This window comes from Betta splendens, chromosome 2, assembly GCF_900634795.4.
Source record: "Betta splendens chromosome 2, fBetSpl5.4, whole genome shotgun sequence".
Classification (NCBI taxonomy): domain Eukaryota; kingdom Metazoa; phylum Chordata; class Actinopteri; order Anabantiformes; family Osphronemidae; genus Betta; species Betta splendens.
In genome coordinates, this window is record NC_040882.2 from 12,334,907 (window position 1) to 12,362,494 (window position 27,588).

Consider the following 27,588-nt stretch of genomic DNA (forward strand, 5'->3'; position numbering starts at 1 on the left):
ACCAAGGGCTCAGAGAAGAACTGGAGAAGGCTTGGAAGGTGAAGGCCACAGTGGTGCCTGTGGTGATCGGAGCACTAGGGGCTGTGACCCCCAAACTGGAGGAGTGGCTACGACAGATCCCTGGAAAAACATCCGAAATCTCAGTCCAGAAAAGTGCAGTCTTAGGAACAGCAAGGATACTGCGCAGAACCCTCAAGCTCCCTGGCCTCTGGTAGAGGACCCGAGCTTGGAAAGTGGATGAGACCACCCGCAGAGGGTGAGAATAGAGTGTGTATATATATATATATATATATATATATAATATTGACAAGAATATAATACAATAAAGACCATTCAGCTGCTTATGGATAGTTAAAAATGGAATACGACCAAATACAACATGCCTTCTGCATAGTGCATTACCATAGTTACAAGAGTTTTTCATACAACTAAATACATAGATGATGAATAATGAATAATCAAAGAAAAACAAGTGAAACAATAGCTCTGCTAGCCTTTTCAGCCCCATGCCTTTTTTCTGAGGGTTTTCTGGAAAATGGCATAGCTACAGTCAAATGAATTTATCTCTGCAATCACAAAGTCTATTCAACTTCATATAGTGCCATAATGTAGGGGACGCTGTGCTGTGATTTAAGGTATTACATTAGTGTAAGTGTTACTAGTGCGATGTTTATAATTAACAAAAAAGTCGTACTTTTCAGTTCTGTCTGAGGAAAACTTTCACTAACATACATGATATCTACAAATAGGTCTATGATATGTTAACAGTTAACTTGACATTCATGTTTGTATGAGATGTCACTGTTTCCCTTCTTTAGGAAGATTTTCCCACCAGGCTGTTTTCTCCACTTCAGGGAAGCTCCACTCAGTCCTTGCTCCATAAATTTCATCTGGAGCTATGAAACACAGAAGGTACAGAAAGTATGCAACTATACATAACTACATGAATACACATGTACCTGTAAATAATAAAAGTCAAACATTCACAGTAGCTCAGCAGTAAAGCTTGAAGTAAATTAAATTCTGTAACACTGTACTATGACCTATGAAGTATGATGAAGTATGACCTGAATCATCTCTAAGCCTGTACCAGTAACTAGACAATACAATCTAAAGTGATCGGATGTGCTACTTTGCATGTTTCTGTTTGAATGTTCTTTGAATGCGGACATCTCTGATGCAAAATTCATCACACACCCATATTTGGTCACTGTGATGTTCTCTCCTCTTCAGAGGTCTGAGAAAAAGAAAACTGCGGAAAAAAAGTAATAAATCAGTAACTGATTTACCTGTGACAGAATGTTTGCTTCCAGAGCAAAGTCATTGACATCTGTAGAGGAGCTCACCCTCAGCTTAAGCACTTAGGAAAAAACAAAGCCAAAAATCATTAAGTTTGCTTACTTACTTTTCTGATCTCTAAACATTAGCAAAGTACCTTTTATAGTGTCCTCTGGAACTTGCTCCGTGTAGCAGACGAATGGTAGCAACTCAGTAGACAGAAAGCTCCATATTCCAGACCTCTGCAAATCTGCAGCACCTCGCAGCACACCCAAGTTATCAAATAATTGTGGCAACTCGTTCCAGTAATTGAACGAGACGGGGCTTAAATCGGACCAGAAGAAATTAACATAGCCAATCCACCCGAACCACACTTGTTGTCCACTTGGGACCAAAGCCATTACATCGGTGAACCATATGCTAAATGATGAGGCAAATGGTGACGTTAGGTCCGTAAGGTTTCCTTTACAGTAGCTCCAAGCGTTCAAATAATCCATTGGTACATTAACAAAGGTTTTCTGGTTCCCTGCAGTTAGTGTGAAAATAATGTTAAGTTAATCAAAACCTTTCACTTCACACTCTTGGAACTTTGTAAAATAACAAACAGATATAACATGAAAGAGTGGCTCTGAGTTTAAAAATCCTGTCCTTACCATCATCACAGATAAATGGATGCTCTGCTGTGCAGTTTGCATACCAGAATGTATTCGAACTGATGTACCCACACCAGGTCCCCTGTATGAATGTCTCGCTTCCTTGTGGCGTCCTCCAGTATAAATATTGAGCTGAGTATGCATATGTCCAATTACCATAAAGCGTGACATAAATTCCAATCCAAGCCTTAGAATTGTAACCAGCAGACGAAACTGTGCTGATAAACTGATTTACTTCTGCAATGTTGTTAATCGTGGCCAGGTCTATGTAATTGGTTCTGCAGTAGGTCTGAGCTTGATTCCAAGTTGAGTTGATGTTGATGAAGTGATACTTATGGATGAAGCATGTAGAGAAGATGAGACACCCTGAAAGCACAACATCAATGATCAAGATGCTTTCGTATGAAGACAATCAGATGTTATCAAACACTTCACTAACCTGAGAGACACAGGACACCAAATAACAGCCCGCTGGTCTTCATGCTGCTCTGGCAGATGCTGACATTAAACTATACGTATCGTCTTTAGGCTGATCTACTGTTCTCTGAAAAAGCTGTTATAAAGAGTGACTTTATGAAAATGTTTGTCCCCAGTCAACATCCAGATTTGCCACTTTAAGCTCTGAGTCACCCTGCTTAAACAAATGTAAGATCCGTCACACAGACACTCCTTGATGACAAATGTCTGGACCAAATCTTCCAACACAGATGTTTGGACATCAAGATTTCCTCCACTCACACTCATAATAAAGAAAAACACAATTTAATATTTTTATATATTGATTAACTTAATGTTATTCCTGAAATATAATGTATCTTAAAATACATGGGAACAACAGATTAATGTTATGTGACATATATAGACATATTTTAATTACAATTTGTGTGTCTTTGGGAGTCAGGTCAAGTTTAAAAATTGACAAGTTTATGTACTAAGAGAAGGCTTCTCTCAATATCTATCTGCTAGCATTCACTATCAATGTGGAGCTGTGAAAATTGTATACTATTCCATCAGTAATGATCAGACAAACAGCCTAAAGTACCTGAGGATAGCGTGGTTTTCACTAATACAGGTACAACAGAAACTGACTCTACTGCAGTAGAGTCTAGATGTGTTGCTGCATGTTGCCATTGTTATTTTCTCTTTGGCTCCAGCACCTCTGTAATTCTGAACTATTAAGGGTAACTATCCTAACGCGGTAAGTGACCTTTGACAGCTCGGCTGAGGTACAAAAGGGCAATGCTACACAAGTTAAACGAGGTCAAGAACAGCAACTGGACTATGAACAAACAATGCTGGAAAGCGGAAGTGACTCAATGACAATCTGGCGGAGGTCTGCGGTGAGTACTGGATGTTAAATACCTTGTCTTAATTAGCAATTACCAACAGCTGATGTGTAGGAGACCGGAAGTAAGGCATGCACTAGATGTGGACTGAACAGAAACGGAAGTACTTACAAAATAAAACAGGAAATGATAACAAAGACTATGACAACAGGTAAAAACATGATAGCTACAAAGACTAAAGCAGCTGAGAACTGTTTTACATAAATACTAGGATGAATAATCTGAGTATTATTTCAGCTATAAAGTAAAAGTGACATTTGTGATCTAGAGACCCATAAAGTATATTTTCAATATGTTGTATTTTTAATATACTAATTCAGGTCCTGCCTCATCCCAACATAACATTTCTGGTGTTTTGATTAAGTTTCCAAATATTAAAATGCAGAATTAGAGTGAGACAAGATCTCAGGAGCAACCACCCATTCAAACTGAGTGATCACCTTTATTGAACAGCGTGTAACACTTTGGCATCCTTATCATCCAATGGCAGCAGCAAATCAGCGAACTAAGAAAAGATGTTGTTTCTGAGTCAAGGCAGGTAAAGAATCTAGTAAAGTTGTAGGATCTTCATGGCTTCCTGTACAGAGAAGGTTTCCGCAAATGTCACTCTACACATTAGGTTCTGACTTGTTACAGATGCTGTTCAAGGCACTGAATGTGTGGACTCTAATAGACAGGCTGTCACCATGTACAGTGTATTTTACTGTGTGACATCTGATGCAGTAGTTTCCCCCTCAGATAAACACGTTTACTGCCTCCCTGACCTGCGTTTGATTCCACATTGTGTCTCTGCTGCTTTGCTTATCAAATCTCTACTTAGAAGGATTGAAGCTGGACAGAGATGCAAATGTTGTTAGTTAGTTACAGAGTAAGTATACTTAATTTCAGTTTGATTCATTCAGAGCTCCTGTATATATGTGCAATCTGCAAAGAAATTTACTGCAAATAAGTTCTCTCTCTCGCTCTGCAGCAAAAATTGCAATTCCTGGAAACGGAACAAGCCTGTGTGTCTTTAAAATACCATCCATAGCCTCATGACAGGCTTTCTGTTTGGCCTGCAGTCTGGAACTGACCGCCACACACTCAACTCAGGTCGGTTACTTCCAGTTACTGTACCAGGACCATGTCTGTAACAACATGAATATTCCTTTGGAGCGACTGCAGCTGACATTTCCTGAGAAAAACTGAGAATCTGTTATGTATTGAGGCAAACTTGAACTAGAACTACTCACCATGAGCAGGGGAACTGGGCTGCTAAGGCCTACAAAAAAGACTAGAGGAAGGACCTACGTACGTGCACGACCCGTAGACAAAACTAATAATCAGTACTTTAATAAAAAGAAAGTACAAAACCTATAAACTAAAAACAAATACAATCTACAGACGCTGCTAGAGAGCAGGATACAAATAACTAAACTGAAGACCACTGTGTAGCAGGGAAAAACTGGCTATTAAATAATCACAATGCTAAACATACAATAAAACATAAAGCACACAACAAACAATCCTTAACGGAGGAAACACAGTGGACACAGTAACAGGAAATCGATGAAACAACAAAAACTGGTCACAAACTAAAACCTTAAATACAAGACAAGACAGGTGAGCCAAATCAACTACTTACTGTACAGGAAATCACAAGACAACCAACTAAGAACTTGCAAAGTCAAGAGGCAGTGGTTGCCCCCTAGTGGTGTGGAAGCCGAGTCACAAAAGAATCTGCTTTATTTGAACAGTAGCTTCATTGTAGCTTTGAAAAAGAAGCTTTCTGCTTTGCATGTGGTGGTAGTTAGACTCAGATCTCTGATCTTCTCCTTTACATCACTGCTGTACAGTCCTCAATAGTTTACCTCAAACTGAAGTGACTGCAGCAGCAGCAGCTCAACTGCTCTGTGAAGTCAAAAGTTCCATTACTAACTCTGCTGAGACAGACAGACAGATCATGTTCAAGCTAAAATAATGTTTTATCTGCTACATGACTAATTGCCTCATACAAACATCCTGACGCTCTAACAAATAAACGCTATAACACATTATCCTTCCTAAATTTTGTTATGTGAGAAACATGAGAGACCCAGCCGGGGCTCTGGTTTACATAAAGCTCCATCTGTCCCATCATTATAAATCTGATAGTAATAATAATGATTAACCTCCACAGTCTGACGCTTCACTCATTGAACAGTAACATTTTTTTAATTATCTGTGTGCTTGTTAATTTGCTGCTGAATCACAGTAGATCTCAAATGTGAAGTTCATCAGATCAGAGTCATGATGCTTGATCATGTACAGTAACTAGATTATAGTTCAGGTTAAACCTGTTCGATTTTGGGATTATATTTTACATACTTCCACATATTTTTACCAACAAATGTGAGGAGATGAATGAAATTTTTATAGTGTCATAAATCCAACCTGGGACTGAGCGTAAAGTCATCATCGTCAGTGGTGCTTGAGGTGAAGCACATGCTCTGAGGGGTTGCACATTTAGCTCAGCTCAGCTGCACAGACATAAAACAGGTCTTTTGCGCTCTCTCTCTTAACGTTGACCTGTTTCCATCTCTGCCAGTTAGCTTCTTTGCTTGTTCACTTACTTTTGAACTTAAGTTATGCATTTTGTTAGATTTCACTTGTAAAAGGACAATAACAAGATGCTCATGATGAGATTTCAGGAAATCTTTTTTACACATGTATAGAATAAACTATACTTATTTTCCATAGCAACTATCCATTTTCAGAATATCGGTTGTAGAAGATGTTTTCATGTATTCTCACCATGAACACAGACAAATGGATGTTATGAAACTACCGTGCCTCGTTGGTTGAAAAAATAAAGCCAAAACGATATGGTAGATATGGTTCATTTTTGTTTAGGTTCTGCCAAGCTACAAACTTGTCTTTAATGTAATATGTATTGTCATAAAGGGGCCCAGCCTGCAGACCTATCCAGACTTGGGAGTTGCTACCAGATAAGATGCCGATAACTTGGTTCATTTCTGTGTTGTTTTCAATGGTTGCCAGGTTTGTGTATGTGGTTCTGCAGTAGTTCTGAGCCTGACTGAAGTTCACAAGTGTATTAACAACGCAATAGTCATGGTAGAAACCTGAGATGAACCACCCTGAAAAGATAAAGGAAGTCATTACCACTGATAGAATATATTTGAGTTGACTATAATATTTTCTGTGGTGTAATTAAAGATGGTTTTATGAATGAACACTTTTTATTTTTATAAGTTAGCTTTTAGCATTGAATTGTCACATTGTGACTAGGAAAAGAACCAGCTGGACCCACTGTGACTGTTGAAGACAGGCTGGTTTTATCTGCATTTATATTTTATTGTTAAGAACTTCTCAATTTACTAAGAAAAACTAATGGTTCTACATTAGTGAAACAAAGTGAAAAACAACAATATTCAGATGTATTCAAAGTGAAAAACAACAATATTCAGATGTTAAAATAAAGGTTAGTGGATATTTCACTGACCTGAGAGATAAAACACATTAAGTCAGATCCTGTCCATCATCATCATCATGATCTACTGATGGTACAAAAAACCTAATATTTATAAACACCTGCTGTTTGTGTTTCATTGGTCTAACTTTATGTAAATGATTCTTTCCAACACGTCATTTGACTTTATTGTTGTTGTCACTGTTTCATCTGCTCAGTTGACATTGATGTAATGTTGAAACAATGTTTGAAAGCCTTTTAACATTGACAGCAAGACATTGAAACAACGTTGCCCTATCAAAGTTCATTCTCCAATGGTTATTCAACCATAAATATGACCTTGATTCAACTATGATTCAACGGTGAAATGCCTGCTGAGCAGCAAATCATCCTTTTACTGTACCTCTAACTCTATTCTGGGCATCTTCTACTCTCACACCAGCCAACCTTGTGTCCTCTGTCAACATATCCATATCTCTCCTCTTCGGTTGTCCTCTTGCCTGGCAGCTTTCTCCAACATTCTTTGTGGTAAAAAATTTCCCATAAAGAGGCAGATGAGAGAGTTGTCTTTTGTGTGATTTATTATAAAAAATAAAGGAAAAAAATTCATTGAATTCCCTTTGCTACGGTCCAACGCATACAGCAGAGCTGGTCTCAACATGGTCTTGTCCACCTTTCCTTTGAGTCTTGCTGACAGTTTTCTGTCAACAAACACTCCTGACACTTTCTTCCACCTGCTCCAACCCGCCTGCACTCCATCATCATCAGCTCTCTCTTCCACAGCATATTAATGTTTAGCTGATTCATCCAGTTTTCGTCTGCATGTGATAATTCTATTCATATAGACTGCATATAAACTGAAATGCCATTTTGAGGTGTGCCAAAGTGATTGATTCGTTACCGGAGTGGGAACGAACGTTATGTTTCCACTTATGGTTTCTGCCTCCTAGTTCCTTCTGATATTTTAATCTTTCTCTGCATTCTGATCTTTAACATAGTTCCACAAGTCAACCCTTAGCAAACCACAGCAGATTTCTTTTTTAACCTAATTAAGATTTTTTTCCCTCCAGCAAATACTGTTTTTTTTAAATAATTTTTTCAACAACAACAGAAAGAAATCTCTCATTTAAGTTTGACATATGTCATTAGAGGTGATTCAGAGGGGGTGAGTAGTCCTCCCAATTCTGAATGTGTAATATGTACAAGAATACTAAACATATCACACACACACACACGTTTCCAATTTTTTAACACATCTTTGTTATATGTCATAAAAAGAAAACAATTTAATCAAGTTCATTAATCAAGCAGTTAGTTATATACAGCCAAGAAACCTCTACTGTACATCAACATTTGGAGCAGACCTAGTACGGTCCAATATCAGCAGTCTTAACTGTTTACTCAAAGGTTTTCTAAAGTCTATCTCAAAAATTCTTGTCAACAATTCTGCCAAAATGCAACGGTTATAGGACATTCACCTAGACCTGATAACATCACTCGCAGCAGACACTCACAAGACACAAAAGAAGCCTACTGCTATTAGGCTATAAATACACACACACACACACACACATACACCACTACAATACAGAAATTACCTACACTTTTTAAATTAATGTAGAGATTCAAATTACTTATATTACAAAAGAAAAGGCATGTGGTAATTAATGCCTCATATGTAGTTCTGATAATTGTGATCAATTAAGCATCATCACATTGCTTTGTCTACTTTCTAGTAAAACACAGTAAGATGCATGTCTAACATGTAATGTCAAATAGTCAAATTCATCTGGACACTAACAATTTAAAGAAGAGAATAACACTTTTTTTAGATTTTTAGCTTTAAGATATGTATTATTCCATAGCAAAGAATGGACAATTATCTATTGCGCTAAAGAATGGCAGTTTTTGGCACTATTCACATAAATTAGGTTTCTCTCCAGTGTGAACATATTGGTGTAACAATAAACTTTTTTTGTGAGAGAAAGCTTTTCCACACTGTTCACATGAGTGACGTTTCTCTCCAGTGTGAAAGCGTTGATGTCGATGAAAAGCACTGTTTTGAGAGAAAGCTTTTCCACACAGTTCACATGAATAAGGTTTTTCTCCGGTGTGGATACGGTGGTGTGTCCGTAAAGAACTGAGCCGAGAGAACGCTTTTCCACATTGTTCACATGAATAAGGTTTCTCTCCTGTGTGAGTACGTTGGTGTAAACGTAAGTGACTGAGGTGAGAAAACACTTTTCCACATTGTGTACATGAGTGAGGTTTCTCTCCAGTGTGAACATATTGGTGTAACAATAAACTTTTTTTGTGAGGAAAAGCTTTTCCACACTGTTCACATAAGTGAGGTTTCTCTCCTGTGTGAATCTGTTTGTGTGCCAGTAAAGTGCTGCTTTGAGAGAAAGCTTTTCCACACAGTTCACATGAATAAGGTTTCTCCCCGGTGTGAATACGTTGGTGTGTTCGTAAATTACTGAGCCGAGAGAATGCTTTCCCACACTGTTCACATGAGTGAAGTTTTCCTCCAGTGTGAACATGTTGGTGTGGCTGTAAACTGTTGCTATGAGAGGAAGCTTTCCCACACTGTTCACATGAATGACATTTCTCTCGAGTATGAAGATGTTGGTGTGCCAGTAAAAGGCTGTGGTGAGAAAAAGCTTTTCCACACTGTTCACATGAGTAAGGTTTGTCTTGTGTGTGAGGTTTCTCTCTTGTGTGAATACGTTGATGTGTCCGTAAATGAGTGAGCTGGGAAAATGATCTTCCGCACTGTGCACATGAATATGGTTTTTCTCCAGTGTGAATACGTTGGTGTGTCAGTAAACTACTTCTGTTAGAAAATGCTCTTCCACACTGTTCACATGAATAAGGCTTCTCTCCAGTGTGTATACGTTGGTGTTTCAGTAAATGACAGCGTTGAGAGAAAGCTTTTCCACACTGTTCACATGAATGAGGCTTCTCTCCAGTGTGAACATGTTGGTGTGCCAGTAAACCTTTTTTGTAAGAGAATGCTTTTCCACACTGTTCACATGAGTGAGGTTTCTCTACAGCCTGAACACAACAGTGGATTTTCACATCCTTTGATTTGTGGAAAGCTGCACCACATTGGGTGCAGGAGTACGGTCTTTCTCCAGTAGAAATTTGATGATGGGTCCTTAAGTTACTCTTCATATAGCAGGTTTTGCCACCCTGGTCAAAGCTGTATGGTTTCTCTTCAGAGTGAACCTTCTGATGATTCTTTAGGTCTGATAGTCTGGTGAAGACTAGGTTACATTGCTGACAGAGATACAACCTTGAAGCTTTTCTTCCTCTGTGTTCCTAAAGTGACAGATACAGAAAAGGAGAAAGTTAGGAGACTGTTCAATAGATGGCATCATTACCAGTAAGGTTACAGTCCTGTAAGAGACCTGCACTGTTTTTTAGCAATTTGTGAAAATCACACTACCTATTACATCGTAGGACTATCTAGTTTTTGGTATGGTCATATTAAAATGAGCACATTTCTGCAACCACAAGAGCTATCAAAATGCATTTAATGAAACATTTTAACGTTAAGGTCGACAATGCACATCTCAAATTAATAGCAATAGCTTAGCATATAGTGCCACCAGCATGCAACACAGTCATGGCTCTACCGCAATGCTACTTTATGCAACATAAATAAGCCACAAGTACATGAAAGCTAAGAATTTAAGGAATCCAAGCCAAACCATACTAGCTATCATGTGGTGAGGTGTGAGCAAAAAATGACAAATGCTGAGCTAATCACTAGCTAAATAAAACAACACACTGGGGAACCAATGCCATTATTTGTTATTCCTACATCCTTGGAAGTTACCCAGTCACTCTGTGACTTTGTAGCCCTCCCACAGAGCTTGCCTGAATTGATTTATTGGTCTGCCATCTTGTTATGTTTTCTATTGCACCAAGACCATAAAACTATGGGCGACTCTCACTGGCAGACAGTGCTGTAAATCCCAGGTTGGTGTTTTTAGTCCAATTGTATATCTTCTAATGAGTAAAATGACACCTCATTAACCACAGTCAGTTGTTGCTAGGCAGAGATATAGCTGAACAGGCACCCCCCACCCCCCTGCCTTCTGGTGGGCATATGTGAAAGATTTGGACACTTTGTGATTACCTGTACACTGCTCATATTTAGTCAGAAAAGTATAAATACGCATTATTTGGATATATTGATCACTTTTATGGCTCCTTTGGTTTCTATAGTAATGGACAAACATTAGACATGCACACTACTCAACTCAGAACCTCATCTGGCTGTTTGCATTCAAATTGTTCTGTGTCCTGCTTCAATTTAAAAAAACACTCTTTTTTTTCAAGTGGATGTTCACTAATAAAGAAATTCATCCTGAAAGTGCATTTTCTTTGGATAGAACTACAAATGTTACTTTATTATTCATAAGCATTGCATATGTTATATGTAATGTAAGTTTTACACCTCATCATAGCACACTAGTGTCCCCTATATTATTACATTATTTTCTGTCAAATAGACAGTAGTTGCAGAGATAAATTTACTTAAATGTAACGCAAAAAAGGTTGGTGACCACTGGTTTAGACTACTGTACTGGAAATTTCAAAAACAGATCTGATGAAACAGTTGTCTTGTATAATTGTGTAATTTGATTCTAATAGAAAACGATGGCAAAGCAAATTAAACATTGATGTGCACAATCATTAAACTAAAAAAAAACAAAAAGCTGTAATGCAAAGATCCTAAAATGCCTAAGATGCTTAAAATAAGTTAGAATAAAGTCTTAGTAACTGCATAGGGAATGTGTCTGCTCCCTAAACACCTAAACTATACCAATCACAAACAAATCAAAAAGGAGTGACCTGCCAGAATTTAGTAAACATCAAAATGGTTCTTACAAAACAAAGCAACAGTAAGTTAACAAATTGTTGTTTCCGATAAAGTCATTGTAGTGGGAGACTTTAACATTCATGTAGTTGTTGACAAAAACTGTTTGAGCACTGCTTTTAATTCATTAATAGACAGTATAGGTTTTACTTAGTAAGTAAATGGAGTAAGTAAAGTAAATTAACCCACGTTGGAGTAAATATGATTTACTGACTGATGTACGGCATTATTATATGACTTATGACTTATGTTCTGCAATTAATAGCTTATGTTTTGTCTTACTGTATGTATTTGACATTTCACCTACATTGTTCTATGGTTGTCTCTATCTGATAGACTCTCAACTCTAGCCCCCAAACCCAAGGTCAGGGAGTTGTGTCTCTGTCTGTTGAGACTTGGTGCTCCTTTCTCACAGATAGTTGGACGTCAGCAATGCAGGTGTGAGAATGTAAACATCTTCACACACACGGCGACAGGGAGGAGATGGTGGAGATGTAATTTGATTGGGCTACACAGACATTCCACCCTAGTCGGACAGAGAGGTTAAAAGGCAGAAGCAACTTGAGGATCTTGAGGGCTCTTTGCATCACGCCTTCGTGGTGTGTGCATTGATCTCCCCAGCTGGATTTTGGTTTGTTGATGTGCATGATCAACATCCATGTTTTTGATTTGCTTTCCCCATTATTTTTATTTTCCTTTATTTTTATAATAAATCTCACAAAAGGACAATTCTCTCATCTGCTTCACAACAATGATTTCCTATTATGATGTTATGTCACTCAGAAGGCTGATTTATTGTTTTTTACTATGTCATTATGAAGGATATATGTGTTCAATGTTTTAATCCCGTCAGAAACAGGAACGTGTTATACTTTGCTGAACCTGCACCCTATATCAGATATAGAAACAGGAAGGGGTTGGGGCCCGCTGAGTTTTTCTGGGATAACTGAAAGGCCAGAAAAAGGTCAGCAGACTTCGGGTTGGACAGTTCATGATGCTTTACGCCTATGCTTGTACAAACCAATCAAGTGTTTTATACTTATATGGAAATTTCTTGTCTGCAGTATGATTTTCATGTATTCATTGTAACCATACCATACGCCCATAACATGCAACTTAAAAGGCGTGTCGCATTTCAATTAAAAGCCTGCACTAAAGGGAGATCATTGGAGTTCACAGTACCTGGAAGCGCTTACAACGCTAAGACCTCAGGTGTGCTCTCTGCAATCTTTACCAATAGGCTTTTTAATACAGGCTTTTAAAAAGGTGGCTGTGGTCAAACAAGTTATTGAGAAAAAAACTAATCTGGACCCTGAAGAACTAGCTAAAGCCCTATTTTAAGTTTATACTTTTTATATTCCAAGATTCTTGTAAAAAAAAAAAGTCATAGCTAATCAATTATCTGACCACCTGAGTAGAAATAACCAGAATCAGGATTTAGAAAATAGATAAATAAAGCAGTACTTCACATAGAAAGTCTTTTTATGTGGAGTCTTTTTGGGCTATGGCACTAGGGTTAATTAGACTGCGGTCAAGTGAGCCGTCGTTCGTTCATCCGTCGTTCAGCCAGCCGCGCTTCAGAAACGTCTTGCGCCCGTATTACGCGCTTTACAGCAGAGCACAAAACACGCTCGTCGCGACTTCCTCTTTTCATAGCGACACGTCTGGTCTGTTCAAAATATTGAAAAATACGAAACAAAATATTGCATATATAGAAAAACTGTCGCCTAATAAAGATCTGTATACTTTTACTGTAAAATTAAGCATTTATTAGTATTTAAAACTACCATGTCATACTGTGAAACTTTTATAATTAATAACTTAACTTTGGTGCATAGTTCCAGGCCCAGACCACTTTCTCCTATTTCTGCTAGATGTGTACTATCACCCCACAAAGATCTGTATATTTTTACTGTATAGTTTTGGATTTATTAGTATTCAAAACTACCATGTCATACTGTAATACAGTCAACTTTGATCATTAATAACTTGACTTTGGTGCATAGTTCCAGGCTCAGACCACTTTCCCCTTGTTCTACTAGAAGTGTACTATCACCACACAAAGATTCGTGTATTTTTACTGTATAGTTTAGGATTTATTAGTATTCAAAACTACCAGTTCATACTGTAACTGTATAGGCCGTATAGTCAACTTTAATGATCAATAACTTGACTTTGGTGCATAGTTCCAGGCCCAGACCACTTTCTCCTATTTCTGCTAGATGTGTACTATCATCACACAAAGATTCGTGTATTTTTACTGTATAGTTTAGGATTTATTAGTATTCAAAACTACCAAGTCATACTGTAACTGTATGGGCCGTATAGTCAACTTTAATCGTTAATAACTAGACTTTGGTGCATAGTTCCAGGCCCAGACCACTTTCCCCTTGTTCTACTAGATGTGTACTATCACCCCACAAAAATTCATGTATTTTTACTGTATAGTTTAGGATTTAGCAGTACTTGAAAGTACTATGTCATACTGTAATACAGTCAACTTTAATCATTAATAACTTGACTTTGGTGCATAGTTCCAGGCTTAGACCACTTTCTCCTTATTCTACTAGTGATGTGCTATCACCACACAAAAATTCATGTATTTTTACTGTATAGTTGAGGATTTAGCAGTACTTGAAAGTACTATGTCATACTGTAATACAGTCAACTTTGATAATCAGTAACTTGACTTTGGTGCATAGTTCCAGGCTCAGACCACTTTCCTCTTGTTCTACTAGAGGTGTACTATCACCCCACAAAGATTCGTGTATTTTTACTGTATAGTTTAGGATTTATTAGTATTCAAATCTACCATGTCATACTGTAATACAGTCAAATTTAATCATTAATAACTTGACTTTGGTGCATAGTTCCAGGCCCAGACCACTTTCTCCTATTTCTGCTAGATGTGTACTATCATCACACAAAGATTCGTGTATTTTTACTGTATAGTTTAGGATTTATTAGTATTCAAAACTACCAAGTCATACTGTAACTGTATGGGCCGTATAGTCAACTTTAATCGTTAATAACTAGACTTTGGTGCATAGTTCCAGGCTCAGACCACTTTCCCCATGATCTACTAGAGATGTACTATCACCCCACAAAGATCTGTGTACTTTTACTGTATAGTTAGGATTTAGTAGTACCATGTTATGCTGAATATGGCCCCTTACAGTCAAGCATAAAACCAATAAGTACTGCACTACAAACAGTTTTGTGTGTAACTTTCTTTTTTATTGTTTTAAGTCTGTATTGTGAAGAGAGAATAATTGCATTAAATCTAATCCTGAATATTTGGTTATATACATTTTGTATTTACATTTTAGTGTTCAAAACTAGATATTACAATGTGTAAGAACAGAGACGGCAATAACTTTGATAAAACAAACTCCAGACATGGGAAATGGTTTAATGAGAACAAATAAAGATTTCAGCATCCATCCATTTTCAACCGCTTTTTCTGGGGGCGGTCGCGGGGGCAACAGTCTAAGCAAACTCCAAACTTCCCTTTCTCCGGACACTTCCTCCAGTTCAGCCCAGTCCAGGACCTGTTTGCCTTGGGAGACCCTACCAGGGGCATTTACCCCCCGACAACATAGCTCCCAGGGTCATTCAGGCACACAAACTCCTCCACCACGTTAATGTATGTTTCACACATAAATATTCAGTTTTTGACTGTTCAATGACTTTATATTAAACATTAAACATTTAGTTTCAATATTAAAAGTCACACTTTGGAGTCCTAACAGATGGTAATAAAAGGATTTAATGTGTGTGTGCTTAGCCTCACTCACAGTTTTTTATATGAAAAGTGACATAATCTGGGCCTGGCATTATGCACTAAAGTCAAGTTATTCATCATCATAGTTGACTATAAGGCCCATAGAGTATTACAGTATGACCTGGAGGTTTTGAATACTAATAAATCCAAAACTATACAGTAAAAATACACGAATCTTTGTGTGGTGATAGTACACTTCTAGTAGAACAAGGGGAAAGTGGTCTGAGCCTGGAACTATGCACCAAAGTCAAGTTATTGATTATCAAAGTTGACTGTATTACAGTATGACATAGTACTTTCAAGTACTGCTAAATCCTAAACTATACAGTAAAAATACATGAATTGTTGTGGGGTGATAGTACACATCTAGTAGAACAAGGGGAAAGTGGTCTGGGCCTGGAACTATGCACCAAAGTCAAGTTATTGATCATTAAAGTTGACTGTATTACAGTATGACAGTACTTTCAAGTACTGCTAAATCCTAAACTATACAGTAAAAATACATGAATTTTGGTGGGGTGATAGTACACCTCTAGTAGAACAAGAGGAAAGTGGTCTGAGCCTGGAACTATGCACCAAAGTCAAGTTATTAATGATTAAATTTGACTGTATTACAGTATGACATGGTAGTTTTGAATACTAATAAATCCAAAACTATACAGTAAAAATATACAGATCTTTGTGGGGTGATAGTACACCTCTAGTAGAACAAGGGGAAAGTGGTCTGAGCCTGGAACTATGCACCAAAGTTAAGTTATTGATCATTAAAGTTGACTGTATTACAGTATGACATAGTACTTTCAAGTACTGCTAAATCCTAAACTATACAGTAAAAATACATGAATTTTTGTGGGGTGATAGTACACATCTAGTAGAACAAGGGGAAAGTGGTCTGGGCCTGGAACTATGCACCAAAGTCTAGTTATTAACGATTAAAGTTGACTATACGGCCCATACAGTTACAGTATGACTTGGTAGTTTTGAATACTAATAAATCCTAAACTATACAGTAAAAATACACGAATCTTTGTGTGATGAAAGTACACATCTAGCAGAAATAGGAGAAAGTGGTCTGGGCCTGGAACTATGCACCAAAGTCAAGTTATTGATCATTAAAGTTGACTATACGGCCTATACAGTTACAGTATGAACTGGTAGTTTTGAATACTAATAAATCCTAAACTATACAGTAAAAATACACGAATCTTTGTGTGGTGATAGTACACTTCTAGTAGAACAAGGGGAAAGTGGTCTGAGCCTGGAACTATGCACCAAAGTCAAGTTATTAATGATCAAAGTTGACTGTATTACAGTATGACATGGTAGTTTTGAATACTAATAAATCCAAAACTATACAGTAAAAATATACAGATCTTTGTGTGGTGATAGTACACCTCTAGTAGAACAAGGGGAAAGTGGTCTGAGCCTGGAACTATGCACCAAAGTTAAGTTATTAATTATAAAAGTTTCACAGTATGACATGGTAGTTTTAAATACTAATAAATGCTTAATTTTACAGTAAAAGTATACATATATTTATTAGGCGACAGTTTTTCTATATATGCAATATTTTGTTTCGTATTTTTCAATATTTTGAACAGACCAGACTTGTCGCTATGAAAAAAGGAAGTCGCGACGAGCGTGTTTTGTGCTCTGCTGTAAAGCGCGTAATACGGGCGCAAGACGTTTCTGAAGCGCGGCTGGCTGAACGACGGATGAACGAACGACGGCTCACTTGACCGCAGTTTAATTAGCTGTGTTTTAGCTCCACATCAGCCACGTTAGCGTCTCAAGCCTGTGTTTGCTACAGTGGCTCAATCAAACACACACATTATCAGTTTCCATTAGCAGAGAACTAAGGTTCCTTTACTCAGCAAAGCAATTTCTGTGCCTACACATCTACAGCCTGGTTTTCCTCTATTTCTGTCACACAACATCCACGAGCCGCTTTTAGCGGTGAAACAGCACCGACCTGTTGATCTGTGGGACCAGCGTGGTCACGGTCCTGCTGCTCCTCCTTTATTCCACTTGTGGACCGGTCCTGCTCGGTTAAACTCGGGTCCTGTTGTTCCTCTTTTATGTCGCTGATGGACCGGTCCTGCTCGGTTAAATTCAGGAACTGCTCGTTTAAACTCTGGTCCTGCGGCTCCTCCTTTATTCCGCTGATAGAGCGGTTCTGCTCGGTTAAACTCGGGTCCTGCTGTTCTGGATCACTCTTGTTCTGGTATTGATAAACGTCCACGTCCTCTTCTTTCATTTCCAGTTTGTACTGATCCATTTCGATCTTGGTCGCCAGGATCCAGCAGCTCTCTGCTTTCAAGATGGCGGAACAAAGACACCAGCTCTCACATTTCCGCCTAGTCTTCTTCTTCTTTGGGGTTTCACGGCAGCCGGCGTCCAAAGTTGTTGCATTGCTGCCATCTACAGGAAATCTCAAATCCTCTTAATCAGACCTGACGCTCTCAGAAACGTAAAAACAGACCGCCTATCATCGCCTCTGCTCGTCAGCATGCCACATTCCTCTCTTAGTGAAATCCGCCCTCATTACTTCTCTTTCACAGCTGTATCTTCTACATCGCATCATCACACGTTCTACTGTTTCCGACTGCGGACACTCCGTGCACAGCCCATCATCATGGTCCCCCAGTACATGTAGTGGACTGTTTAAGTTACTGTGTCGTATTCTCATCCTGGTAAAAGCCATTTACTCTCGTCTTTTCCTGTCCCACTTTCTTCTACAACCTAAACAAATGCCTGTGCTTTGCCTCCTGGTAGAGATGTCCAACCCGAGACCTCCTATTCGACACAGCGTCGATCTCACCGCGGTGAACAACGTTGGATATTCAACAGACATTCAACCTACGGACAAGCGGCTCGTGTTTGAACAAGCGATCCGCGTTTCGCGTTCTCTACACGGCCACCGCTCCGTACATGAAGACGTTGATTTAGGGACCGTCGGTAAATTTGAAATTAATAATTCAATAGCGTCCAAATCATGTGACCTACTCATTAAAACGTGTGTCTGCATCTCCTTCACAAGACACAAACGTTTTTATGGGGATATAATCATGCTGCATGTTTTTCAATAATACTTGAGTGTTAATATTACGGTAATATTGCAATACCCTCCATGTGACCTGGTTTAAAACCTACTCCAAAATGTGTGTCTATATCTCATTATTGAGGCACAGCCATTTGTATGAGGATATAGTGATGTTGCATTACTTTCAATAATTTAGGGCCATGATTATACAGCTTTTCACAAGAAAAGTAAGTTCTCAATTTTCATTCCATAAAACCCTGTAGATCGTCCACATTGCCCCTGTCAATGTGTAGTTTTCACTCTTAATCAGCAAAAGGCCTGTTTTACGAGCGTCTCGCAAGCGAGGCTCCTCGCCACACCTCTGTGTGGAAACGCTTACTTTTTTGTAGTTTTTTTAAATTGGCTTCATTAATACGAGCCACCGCAGGGTTAAGATACAATAGGTGGCAGTAGTGCGACATTGAGGATGCAATCCAACGCAATCCTCCACAGAAGACGACCCACTACAGGACTCACGACACAACAATGGCCAGCTGGTCCGGTATCGTAGTACAACCATACATCTATGAAGTCACACTTTTGTCTGATGCAAGATGTGTGTCATTGGTAATGTCGCATTTACTTTAATTTATTGATTTAAGTAATTTACAAGGCAACTAGCGGTTGCTAATGTTAACACTTATGCTAAGTGACCTATGCAGCTTGAATATTCATAACACGACTGGAAAACTCTCATTAATAGAAAACACTGCATTAGCTTACATTAAACAAATAAACGTTTGAGAGCTTAGCTGAAATAATATTAATACATTTTACACTGTTTTTGTCTTGCTTGTGCTGCTGATCTGACATAATTTTATTAAAAAAATGTACATTAACATTCAGAGCAATCACTGCATTGCATACCTAGGAACAAATAAAGAATTGGTTAAAATTAACCAATGTACGTTGTACGTGTGGGTGTGTGTGTGCGTCTATGTCTGTGTGAGTGTGTATGCGTGTGATGTGGTTGGAGTGTGGGTGGGTCCGGTTTTCCGCCCGGGGTACATGCATCCGCTGCCTGGGTGGTCTCTTCTGCTGACCTCCACCGATTGCTGGCCTTGTGCTGCGGGCCTGATGTGGTGCCAGGGGATGTGGTCGGGGCGGTGGTGTCTGCTCGTGTAGGGGTGGTGGACAGGGGGTGGGCCCCACTCTGGGCGCGGGGGCATCTCCTAGCGGGCTGCCTACGGACCATGGGTCCTCGAGCTCCATTCTCTCAGTCCGGCCCTCCGACTGGGGGGAGTGTTTGCCCCTGGTTCTGATGGGGCAGACAGCGTTGACCCACGGTGACCCGGGGTCACTCTGACCTCGGGTGCTGTCTCTGTGGCTGCTCATCACTTAGACAGACTGACTAACACAAGTCAGTGGTTCTGCTTCAGTGTGTTTTTATTTCTTTCTAGTTTCAGGGTCCTTTTCCACAGTTCCACCTGTTTTTTTAACATAGTGATGAATTATTTCAGTGTTTAGAAATTGAACACATGAAGCTGTGGTTCCTCTGTCATGATGTTTGTCTTCATTAGTTATGAAACCAGTTCAGTCAGGTCCACATTCCCGTCAGTCGGTGTCAGTTCATCCCCAACAGTTCAAAGCCAAAAATCCAGATAATGTTTGTTCTACTGAAGTGAACATTTCACATCAAACATCACGTTTGACCAAAGTGACACAGAGTAAAACTTGAAACCAGGAAGCAGCTCAGTCTAAAGGTCGTGATCTCTGAGAATCAGTACCAGTGTTCCCAGCACCAGTGACCCAGCTGAGGGACCTCCCACTCCTCTGACTGGACTCTTTAATCTGTGAGGAGAACCAGGACTCAGAGTTTCTGCTGTCACCACCAATGCTGTAGGTCTAAAGGTCTGCTACTTGTTGGAACATAAGCCGTATGAATACATTAGGTTCTGCAGTTGAAACCAATAGATAGAAAGGTTTTACTGAAGGTTTACCTTCACCATTTTTTTATTTATTTTGTTTTTAGGAATTTTGGTCTTATTGTTACTGTAGAAAGTTTGGAGCAGGTTTAGACAGATTTTCATGTGGAACATGGAAGGAGTCAGTTTTAGGAGTTAAAATGTTTGAATCTCCTCCATGATTTCATAAACTCAGTAATTCAGTGACAGTGAATGTACAGTATGTTGTATGTTGCTCCATCATCATACTGGGCTGCAGCTTTATGTCTCCATGTAGTGATTGATAGTAGAAGAAGAAGCAGCTGGTGGAAGCTTCCTCTGCCTCCCACTGTCTCTGATATGAACCAGAGTGTGTGTGAGCTGATGTGAATTCAGCAGCATGAACCAACATAAGGTCAAAGAGGAGGGAGCCCTTCCCTCTAAAACCAGTCTGTGTGGGGACCATGAGAGCCAGAACAAAACTCAGAGGTGAGATGACTGAGACCATCTGACTGATTCTGTCTCCAAGTCACAAACACTATTTATTATTTTGTCATCACATATTTCATATTACTGGTCATAATGGAAATATTGACTAAATATGTGAGATTCACCTAAGTTGTTTTTTTCTCAGGCCCCATCAGAGACAAAAATCGGCTGAACATGAACCTGAACCCAGCTGTGTGTCCTTCAAGAGCGATAAGTCAATGGAACATGGTATTGGTTTTAATGACCAAACTGAATCAGAGCCAAAGTAAGTTGTTGTCAGATTGTATCTGGTTGAACAATCTGATGTAAATAGTTGTGTTGTTTTTCTTGATCACTGGGATGTGAATATGTTGATTTGTGTTTGAAGCCTTAATATAGAGTAGAAGCTTTATTCAGTGTCCAGCAAACACTCACTAATCATACAGTATCTCCATCCAGCCCGTAGCTAAAGCTCTGATCCTGACCTCATACAGGGAAAGATTTAAAACACTTAACTAGGTTTTTCAGGGTCAGGCCTGCCTAACTAACAAGAAGAGGGCTCATCCAATATTCACAATTTATTAATAACAAACAAAGAATCCAAACAAGAATTTTTACTCAAAATCACTGCTTAACTCAAGAATAAGGTTTCTACCACAAAGACCAAAAAGAACAAACAGAACTATTAACTAACTAAAAATCACTGTATAAGGCAGGACAGTCCTGTACATTAAACAAGGGAAAAAAAGATCACTGCTAATGCAGGGGACAAAGCATACTAATGGACTAAACTAGTCTGATCCCAGCAGACTCAATGTTCCAACACTTCAGTCTTAGTGATGGAGGCAGAGATTTATGGTCAGAGCTGCTGAGACAGAACCAACTGACTGACAGTGAACCTTCACCACTACAGGGAGTCTCTGATTCACTGATTACATCCAACCTTTACCTTGTGCGTCTCAGTGAAGACACACACAATTCATTCTTCATGGCTCCTCCACAGAGTGGAACAGCAGAACTCAGAGGTTCCCAGTGCTCAGTCTGTCCAGCAGCACCAAACACACCTGGACTCCATATTTATGGTCTGTACATGTACAACTACTACTGTTCATCTGTTGTGTTCACAATAATCTCATGCTGCACTTTTTAGACCAGTGGATCGTCAGTGTGTCCAACATGGATCTGAGGTTTAGTTCCATGGTTTTAGTTGGAATGTGTCATTCATATAGTTTCTGTTCCAGCTGCTGGAGGAAAACATTGTTACGTTTGTGAAGAAGGAGCTGAAGAAGATCCAGAAGGTTCTGAGTCCAGATTATCCAGAATGATTAAAGAGTCAGAGGGAGGATGAGGAGGAGTTGGATGGTGAGGATGAAGAGCAGAGGAGGAGCAGCAGAGACGCATTTCTGAAGATCACAGTCAACTTCCTGAGAAGGATGAAGCAGGAGGAGCTGGCTGACTGTCTGCAGAGCAGTAGAAGGATTTATAACATTTAACATCACAGACACAATTACACATTTAATGGTGTATTGGAGGATTGGGTTTAAATGAAATTATTAATTATTATTTCACATTTTTAATGTTGTATATTACAATTCAAGTGTTTACTTGTCAATCTAGGATCTCCTTTTGGAATATGCCAGCTTCAGCTTAAATCTCAGCTGAAGCAGAAGTTTCAATGTGTGTTTGAAAGCATCGCTAAAGCAGGAAACCCAACCACTCTGAACCAGATCTACACAGAGCTCTACATCACAGAGGGAGAGACTGGAGAGGTCAACGATAACCATGAGGTCAGACGCATCGAAACAGCCTCCAGGAAACAATACAGAGCAGAAACATCCATCAGACCAGAAGACATGTTTAAAGGCTCAGCTGGAAGAGACGGAGCCATCAGAACAGTGATGACAAAGGGAGTGGCTGGAATTGGGAAAACAGTCCTAACACAGAAGTTCACTCTGGACTGGGCTGAAGACAAAGCCAACCAGGACATACACTTCATATTTCCATTCACCTTCAGAGAGCTGAATGTGCTGAAAGAGCAAAAGTTCAGCTTGGTGGAACTTGTTCATCACTTCTTCACTGAAACCAAAGCAGCAGGAATCTGCAGGTTTCATAAGTTCCAGGTTGTTTTCATCTTGGACGGTCTGGATGAGTGTCGACTTCCTCTGGACTTCAAACAAGACTAAAACCCTGACTGATGTCACAGAGTCCACCTCAGTGGATGTGCTGCTGACAAACCTGATCAGGGGGAACCTGCTTCCCTCTGCTCGCCTCTGGATCACCACACGACCTGCAGCAGCCAATCAGATCCCTCCTAGATGTGTTGACCTGGTGACAGAGGTCAGAGGGTTCACTGACCCACAGAAGGACGAGTACTTCAGGAAGAGGTTCACAGATGAGCAGCAGGCCACAACAATCATCTCCCACATCAAGACGTCACCAAGCCTCCACATCATGTGCCACATCCCAGTCTTCTGCTGGATCACTGCTACGGTTCTGGAGGATGTGTTGAAAACCAGAGAGGGAGGAGAGCTGCCCAAGACCCTGACTGAGATGTACATCCACTTCCTGGTGGTTCAGACCAAAGTGAAGAACATCAAGTATGATGGAGGAGCTGAGACAGATCCACTCTGGAGTCCAGGGAGCAAGAAGATGTCTCTGGGAAAACTGGCTTTTGAGCAGCTGCAGGAAGGAAATCTGATCTTCTATGAGTCAGACCTGAAAGAGTGTGGCATCGATATCACAGCAGCCTTAGTTTACTCAGGAGTGTTCACACAGATCTTTAAAGAGAAGAGAGGACTGTATCAGGACAAGGTGTTCTGCTTTGTCCATCTGAGTGTTCAGGAATTTCTGGCTGCTCTTCATGTCCATCTGACCTTCAATAACTCTGAGGTCAACCTGCTGTCAGAAGAACAATCGACACACCAAGACTCTGAAACAAAAACAAAAAAGTATGCAGGAACACAGTTCTACAAAGATGCTGTGGACAAGGTCTTAAAGACTCCAAATGGACACCTGGACCTCTTCCTGCGTTTTCTCCTGGGACTTTCAGTGTCAAATCAAAGTTTTCTTCTAAGTCTTATGAAACAGAGCAGAAGTGACATTGTTCCACACACAGTTCAGTACATCAAGGAAAAGATCTCAGAGCCTCTTCCTGCAGAGAAAAGCATCAACTTGTTCCACTGTCTGAATGAACTGAATGATTGTTCTCTAGTTGAGGAGATCCAACAGTACCTGAGATCAGGACGTCTGTTTACAGATAAGCTGTCTCCTACTCAGTGGTCAGCGCTGGTCTTCGTGTTGGTGTCATCAGGAAATGAACTAGATGTGTTTGACCTGAAGAAATTCTATGCTTCAGAGGAGGCTCTTCTAAAGCTGCTGCCTGTGGTCAAAGCTTCTAAGAACGCTCTGTAGGTGAAGTCCTATATGTAGAATTTGTATCATTTGCATTGTTTAAAATTATATTTGTGTCTACTTTTTAGACTAAGTGGCTGTAACCTGTCAGAGAGAAGCTGTGAAGCTCTGTCCTCAGTTCTCAGCTCTCAGTCCTCTAGTCTGAGAGAACTGGACCTGAGTAACAACGACCTGCAGGATTCAGGAGTGAAGCTACTGTGTGATGGACTGAAGAGTCCTCACTGTCAACTGGAGACTCTCAGGTCATTTCAAAATATTTTTTCAGTACTGACGAAAGTTCTATATTAAACACTGGCATTAGAGAGTCCAAACTAGTGTAAATCATCAGATATTTTTGTATTGGTAATTTTCAACGTGTTGGGCACGTTAGCCTGTTAATTGCACGTGCAAGACTGCATTAACGCTGACAGTGCACGTTAACACAGTTTGTTTTTATCATTTATATTTGATGAGCCTGGTGCTCACTGGAATACTCATACAGAGAAACTATGCGTCAGAGAAGGAGCAGGGTGTTGATCAGTACTGGCTTGAAATATGCTTCTCAACAAATTAGAGCTTTTGGGGGCAAGGACAAAAACCGCTGCAACACTCACTAAACTGGAACCAAATAGAATAAAGGTGTCTTACATGGACATTAGCCATATAAATCTTTCTAGATTAAACATATATAAGCAATGGTAGGTAAACTAATGCAAAAGTTTATTATAAAAGATTAAATTATGTTTGGCAGAAAAAGCAAGTGCAAACTAAACTACAGTGGTCTACTGTAGCTGCATCTCACAGTGTCATTAACATTGACACTGACACTGTCAAACCAGCAAATGACTATTTGACGGTCCTACTCGTCCACTCACCTGAGTGACAGACGGAAACGATTGGTGGAGGTGATAGGGGCGTGGTGAGAGTCTGGCTAAACGCAGGTGCGTCTAAGCGCCAGTCCTGTCTTGCCACTTACAACGCACGGAGCAGCGAGGTGTGTGTGTGTGTGTGTGTGTGTGTGTGTGTGTGTGTGTGTGTGTGTGTGTGTGTGTGTGTGTGTGTGTGTGTGTGTGTGTGTGTGTGTGTGTGCGTGTGCGTGCGTGCGTGCGTGTGTGTGTGCGTGTCAATGCGGCTCCTTGGTTTTCACAATCTCAACTGCTGCTACCGCATGACTGTGTCGATGCGGCTTTGTTGGTTTTAATAACGCTGACTCCTGTTTTCACACTTGAGCGATTTTATCGTGGTTTTAACAGGGCTTTTTGTCTTTTGGTTCACAGTATTTATTTTTCTTTATTTCTTTGCAAAGCATTGTTTTCTGGTTTTGTACGTGTTTTGTTTTTTTTTGTTTGTTTGTTTTATTTGTTTTTCTCTCATGCATGGTGTGATTTGGTTTTTGATATTTGTTTTCCCATGCAAGGTGTGGTTTGAATTCATTTGATTTAATTGTTTCTATTGCTCATTGCCTATTTTAGTGTACTGTTTAGTCGTTAGTTTTTATCGCTGGTGAATGATTTACATATACAATAAATCTATTATTTTTAAAACACTTCTTTTAATCTTCCGACCCCTGGTGATCTTCTCTTTCTGACGGGCCTACACCGCCCTGTCACAACTACATGAATCAAACAGATTTTCCAAACTAATCACAGGTGAAAAAATTTGAGAAAAGCAAAGGTGGAAATCACATGACACCACAAATGAACCAACAGGACGAAATAGTATGAGGTTCTGTGCAGGACATAATTCAGAATTACCCTCTCACACACACACACAAGTGAAAACTTAATTCTCATACATACTAGTGAAATAGTCATACATACTAGTGAAATACTTTCATACATACTACTAAAACGTTTTCAGTAGTATGTATAAGAGCAAATGTTTTAGTAGTGTGTATGAGAGGTACCTTTCAGTGAAAATGGAAAGCATTTCATTGAAAAATGAGGATGATAAAAAAACAGCGGATTCCAAAATAAAAGCTTTTAAGCCAAGCTAATAGTTAGCCACATTGATGTCTGCTTCAGATGCTGTTAAAAATAATATTAATGAAAGAATAGTTCAGCTTAGCCCAAAAACTCTTTTTCTGCTATTCTTTTTTTATTGAATGTTTACAAAGATGTAATTTCACAGCTTTTGATAGTCTTTCAATCTGGTATCTTACCCAGACTTTACAAGTCATATGGTTTTTGTGATCAAAGCTTTACCATAAACATTAGAGACAAACAGAGCCCTTGTATGTAGAGTTGAGCCTCTTTGACTTTGCTCTAGTTTCCTGCTTCCTGTGGTGTCACATTATTTTGAAGGTGAAAGAGTGAGAATAAAAGCAGGTGTCTGATTATAAAATTGAGAAGTAAATCCTCTTGCTTTGTAGATTCCAAGATAAGGATTAAGTTCCTTAGTTGTTGCTGAATGTCCATCTCTACATACAAGCCTCCATGTGAACACAATCCTAAACCAATGTGTGGATTAGAACCATGTCTGCATGTCTCTGACCCACTCCTCCTTTCAGGGTGGAGCCTGATGGAGCCCAATGGTTGAGACCAGGTCTGACCAAGTGTAAGTGTGTTTTTAATGAGATCAGCAACATTCAACCATCTTCAAACTGTCATGAGTCCTCATCAAACTGATCAATAACTGCAGCTGGATTGTGTCTTGTTCTCTCCATCAGATTTCTGTCAACTCACAATCGACACAAACACAGTGAACAGAAAACTACAACTGTCTGACAACAACAGGAAGGTGACACATGTGGAGGAGAATCAGTCTTATCCTGATCATCCAGACAGATTTGATCTGTGTCCTCAGCTGCTTTGTAGTGATGGTCTGACTGGTCGCTGTTACTGGGAGGTTGAGTGGAGAGGATGGGTTTATGTATCAGTGAGTTACAGAGGAATTGAAAGAAAGGTTGATGAAGACAGTTTGTTTGGATGTAACAATCAGTCCTGGAGGCTGAGCTGCTCTGATGATGGTTACTATGTCTGGCACAATAGCAGAATAACACCCATCTCCTCCTCTGTGTCTCACAGAGTAGCAGTGTATGTGGACTGTCCTGCTGGTTCTCTCACCTTCTACAGTGTCTCCTCTGACAAACTGATCCACCTTCACACCTTCAACACTACAGTCACTGAACCTCTTTATGCTGGGTTTGGGTTTGGTTATTCTGGTTCCTCAGTGTCTCTGTGACATTCTCAGTAGTGTGTTTAAAGTGTTGTTCTGCCAAAAAATGCACTGTTTAACACTTAATTCAGTCTGTTTATGTCTGTCTCATGTTTAGATTCATATATTAAATCTGTTGCTTCCTGAACCAGTTTTAAATAATTCCTTGTGAACTTCTTCCTCGTCCAATCTTTTAAAGATAGAAGCTCTTG

General features: G+C 39.6%; 3 protein-coding genes across 4 annotated transcripts in view; 1 reads left to right on the top strand and 2 right to left on the bottom strand.

Annotated features, from left to right (window-relative positions):
* Positions 1 to 27,588, top strand: part of LOC114851364 (protein NLRC3-like) — a 94,826-nt gene that overhangs the window by 19,696 nt on the left and 47,542 nt on the right. Inside the window, exons 8-9 of one of the 2 annotated variants that reach the window (XM_055502700.1) lie at positions 26,730 to 26,776; positions 26,889 to 27,524. The exons of the other annotated variant lie outside the window; for it this stretch is intronic. Coding sequence (XP_055358675.1) covers positions 26,730 to 26,776; positions 26,889 to 27,403 — 562 coding nt within the window. The 3' untranslated portion in view covers positions 27,404 to 27,524. Of the gene's footprint in view, positions 1 to 26,729; positions 26,777 to 26,888; positions 27,525 to 27,588 lie in introns of those variants that run through there. 2 annotated transcript variants of the gene reach the window in all.
* On the bottom strand, positions 332 to 2,842 carry LOC129603096 (uncharacterized). The gene is made up of 5 exons (XM_055502842.1): positions 2,371 to 2,842; positions 1,932 to 2,297; positions 1,436 to 1,804; positions 1,290 to 1,360; positions 332 to 896 (listed from the first exon to the last, which is right to left on the bottom strand). The coding sequence occupies exons 1-5, from the start codon at positions 2,411 to 2,413 to the stop codon at positions 762 to 764; spliced, it is 984 nt and encodes a 327-aa protein (XP_055358817.1). The 5' UTR covers positions 2,414 to 2,842; the 3' UTR covers positions 332 to 761.
* On the bottom strand, positions 7,958 to 17,741 carry LOC114851368 (zinc finger protein OZF-like). The gene is made up of 2 exons (XM_029143158.3): positions 17,370 to 17,741; positions 7,958 to 10,046 (listed from the first exon to the last, which is right to left on the bottom strand). Exons 1-2 carry the CDS (start codon positions 17,673 to 17,675, stop codon positions 8,640 to 8,642), a joined length of 1,713 nt encoding a protein of 570 aa, XP_028998991.1. The 5' UTR covers positions 17,676 to 17,741; the 3' UTR covers positions 7,958 to 8,639.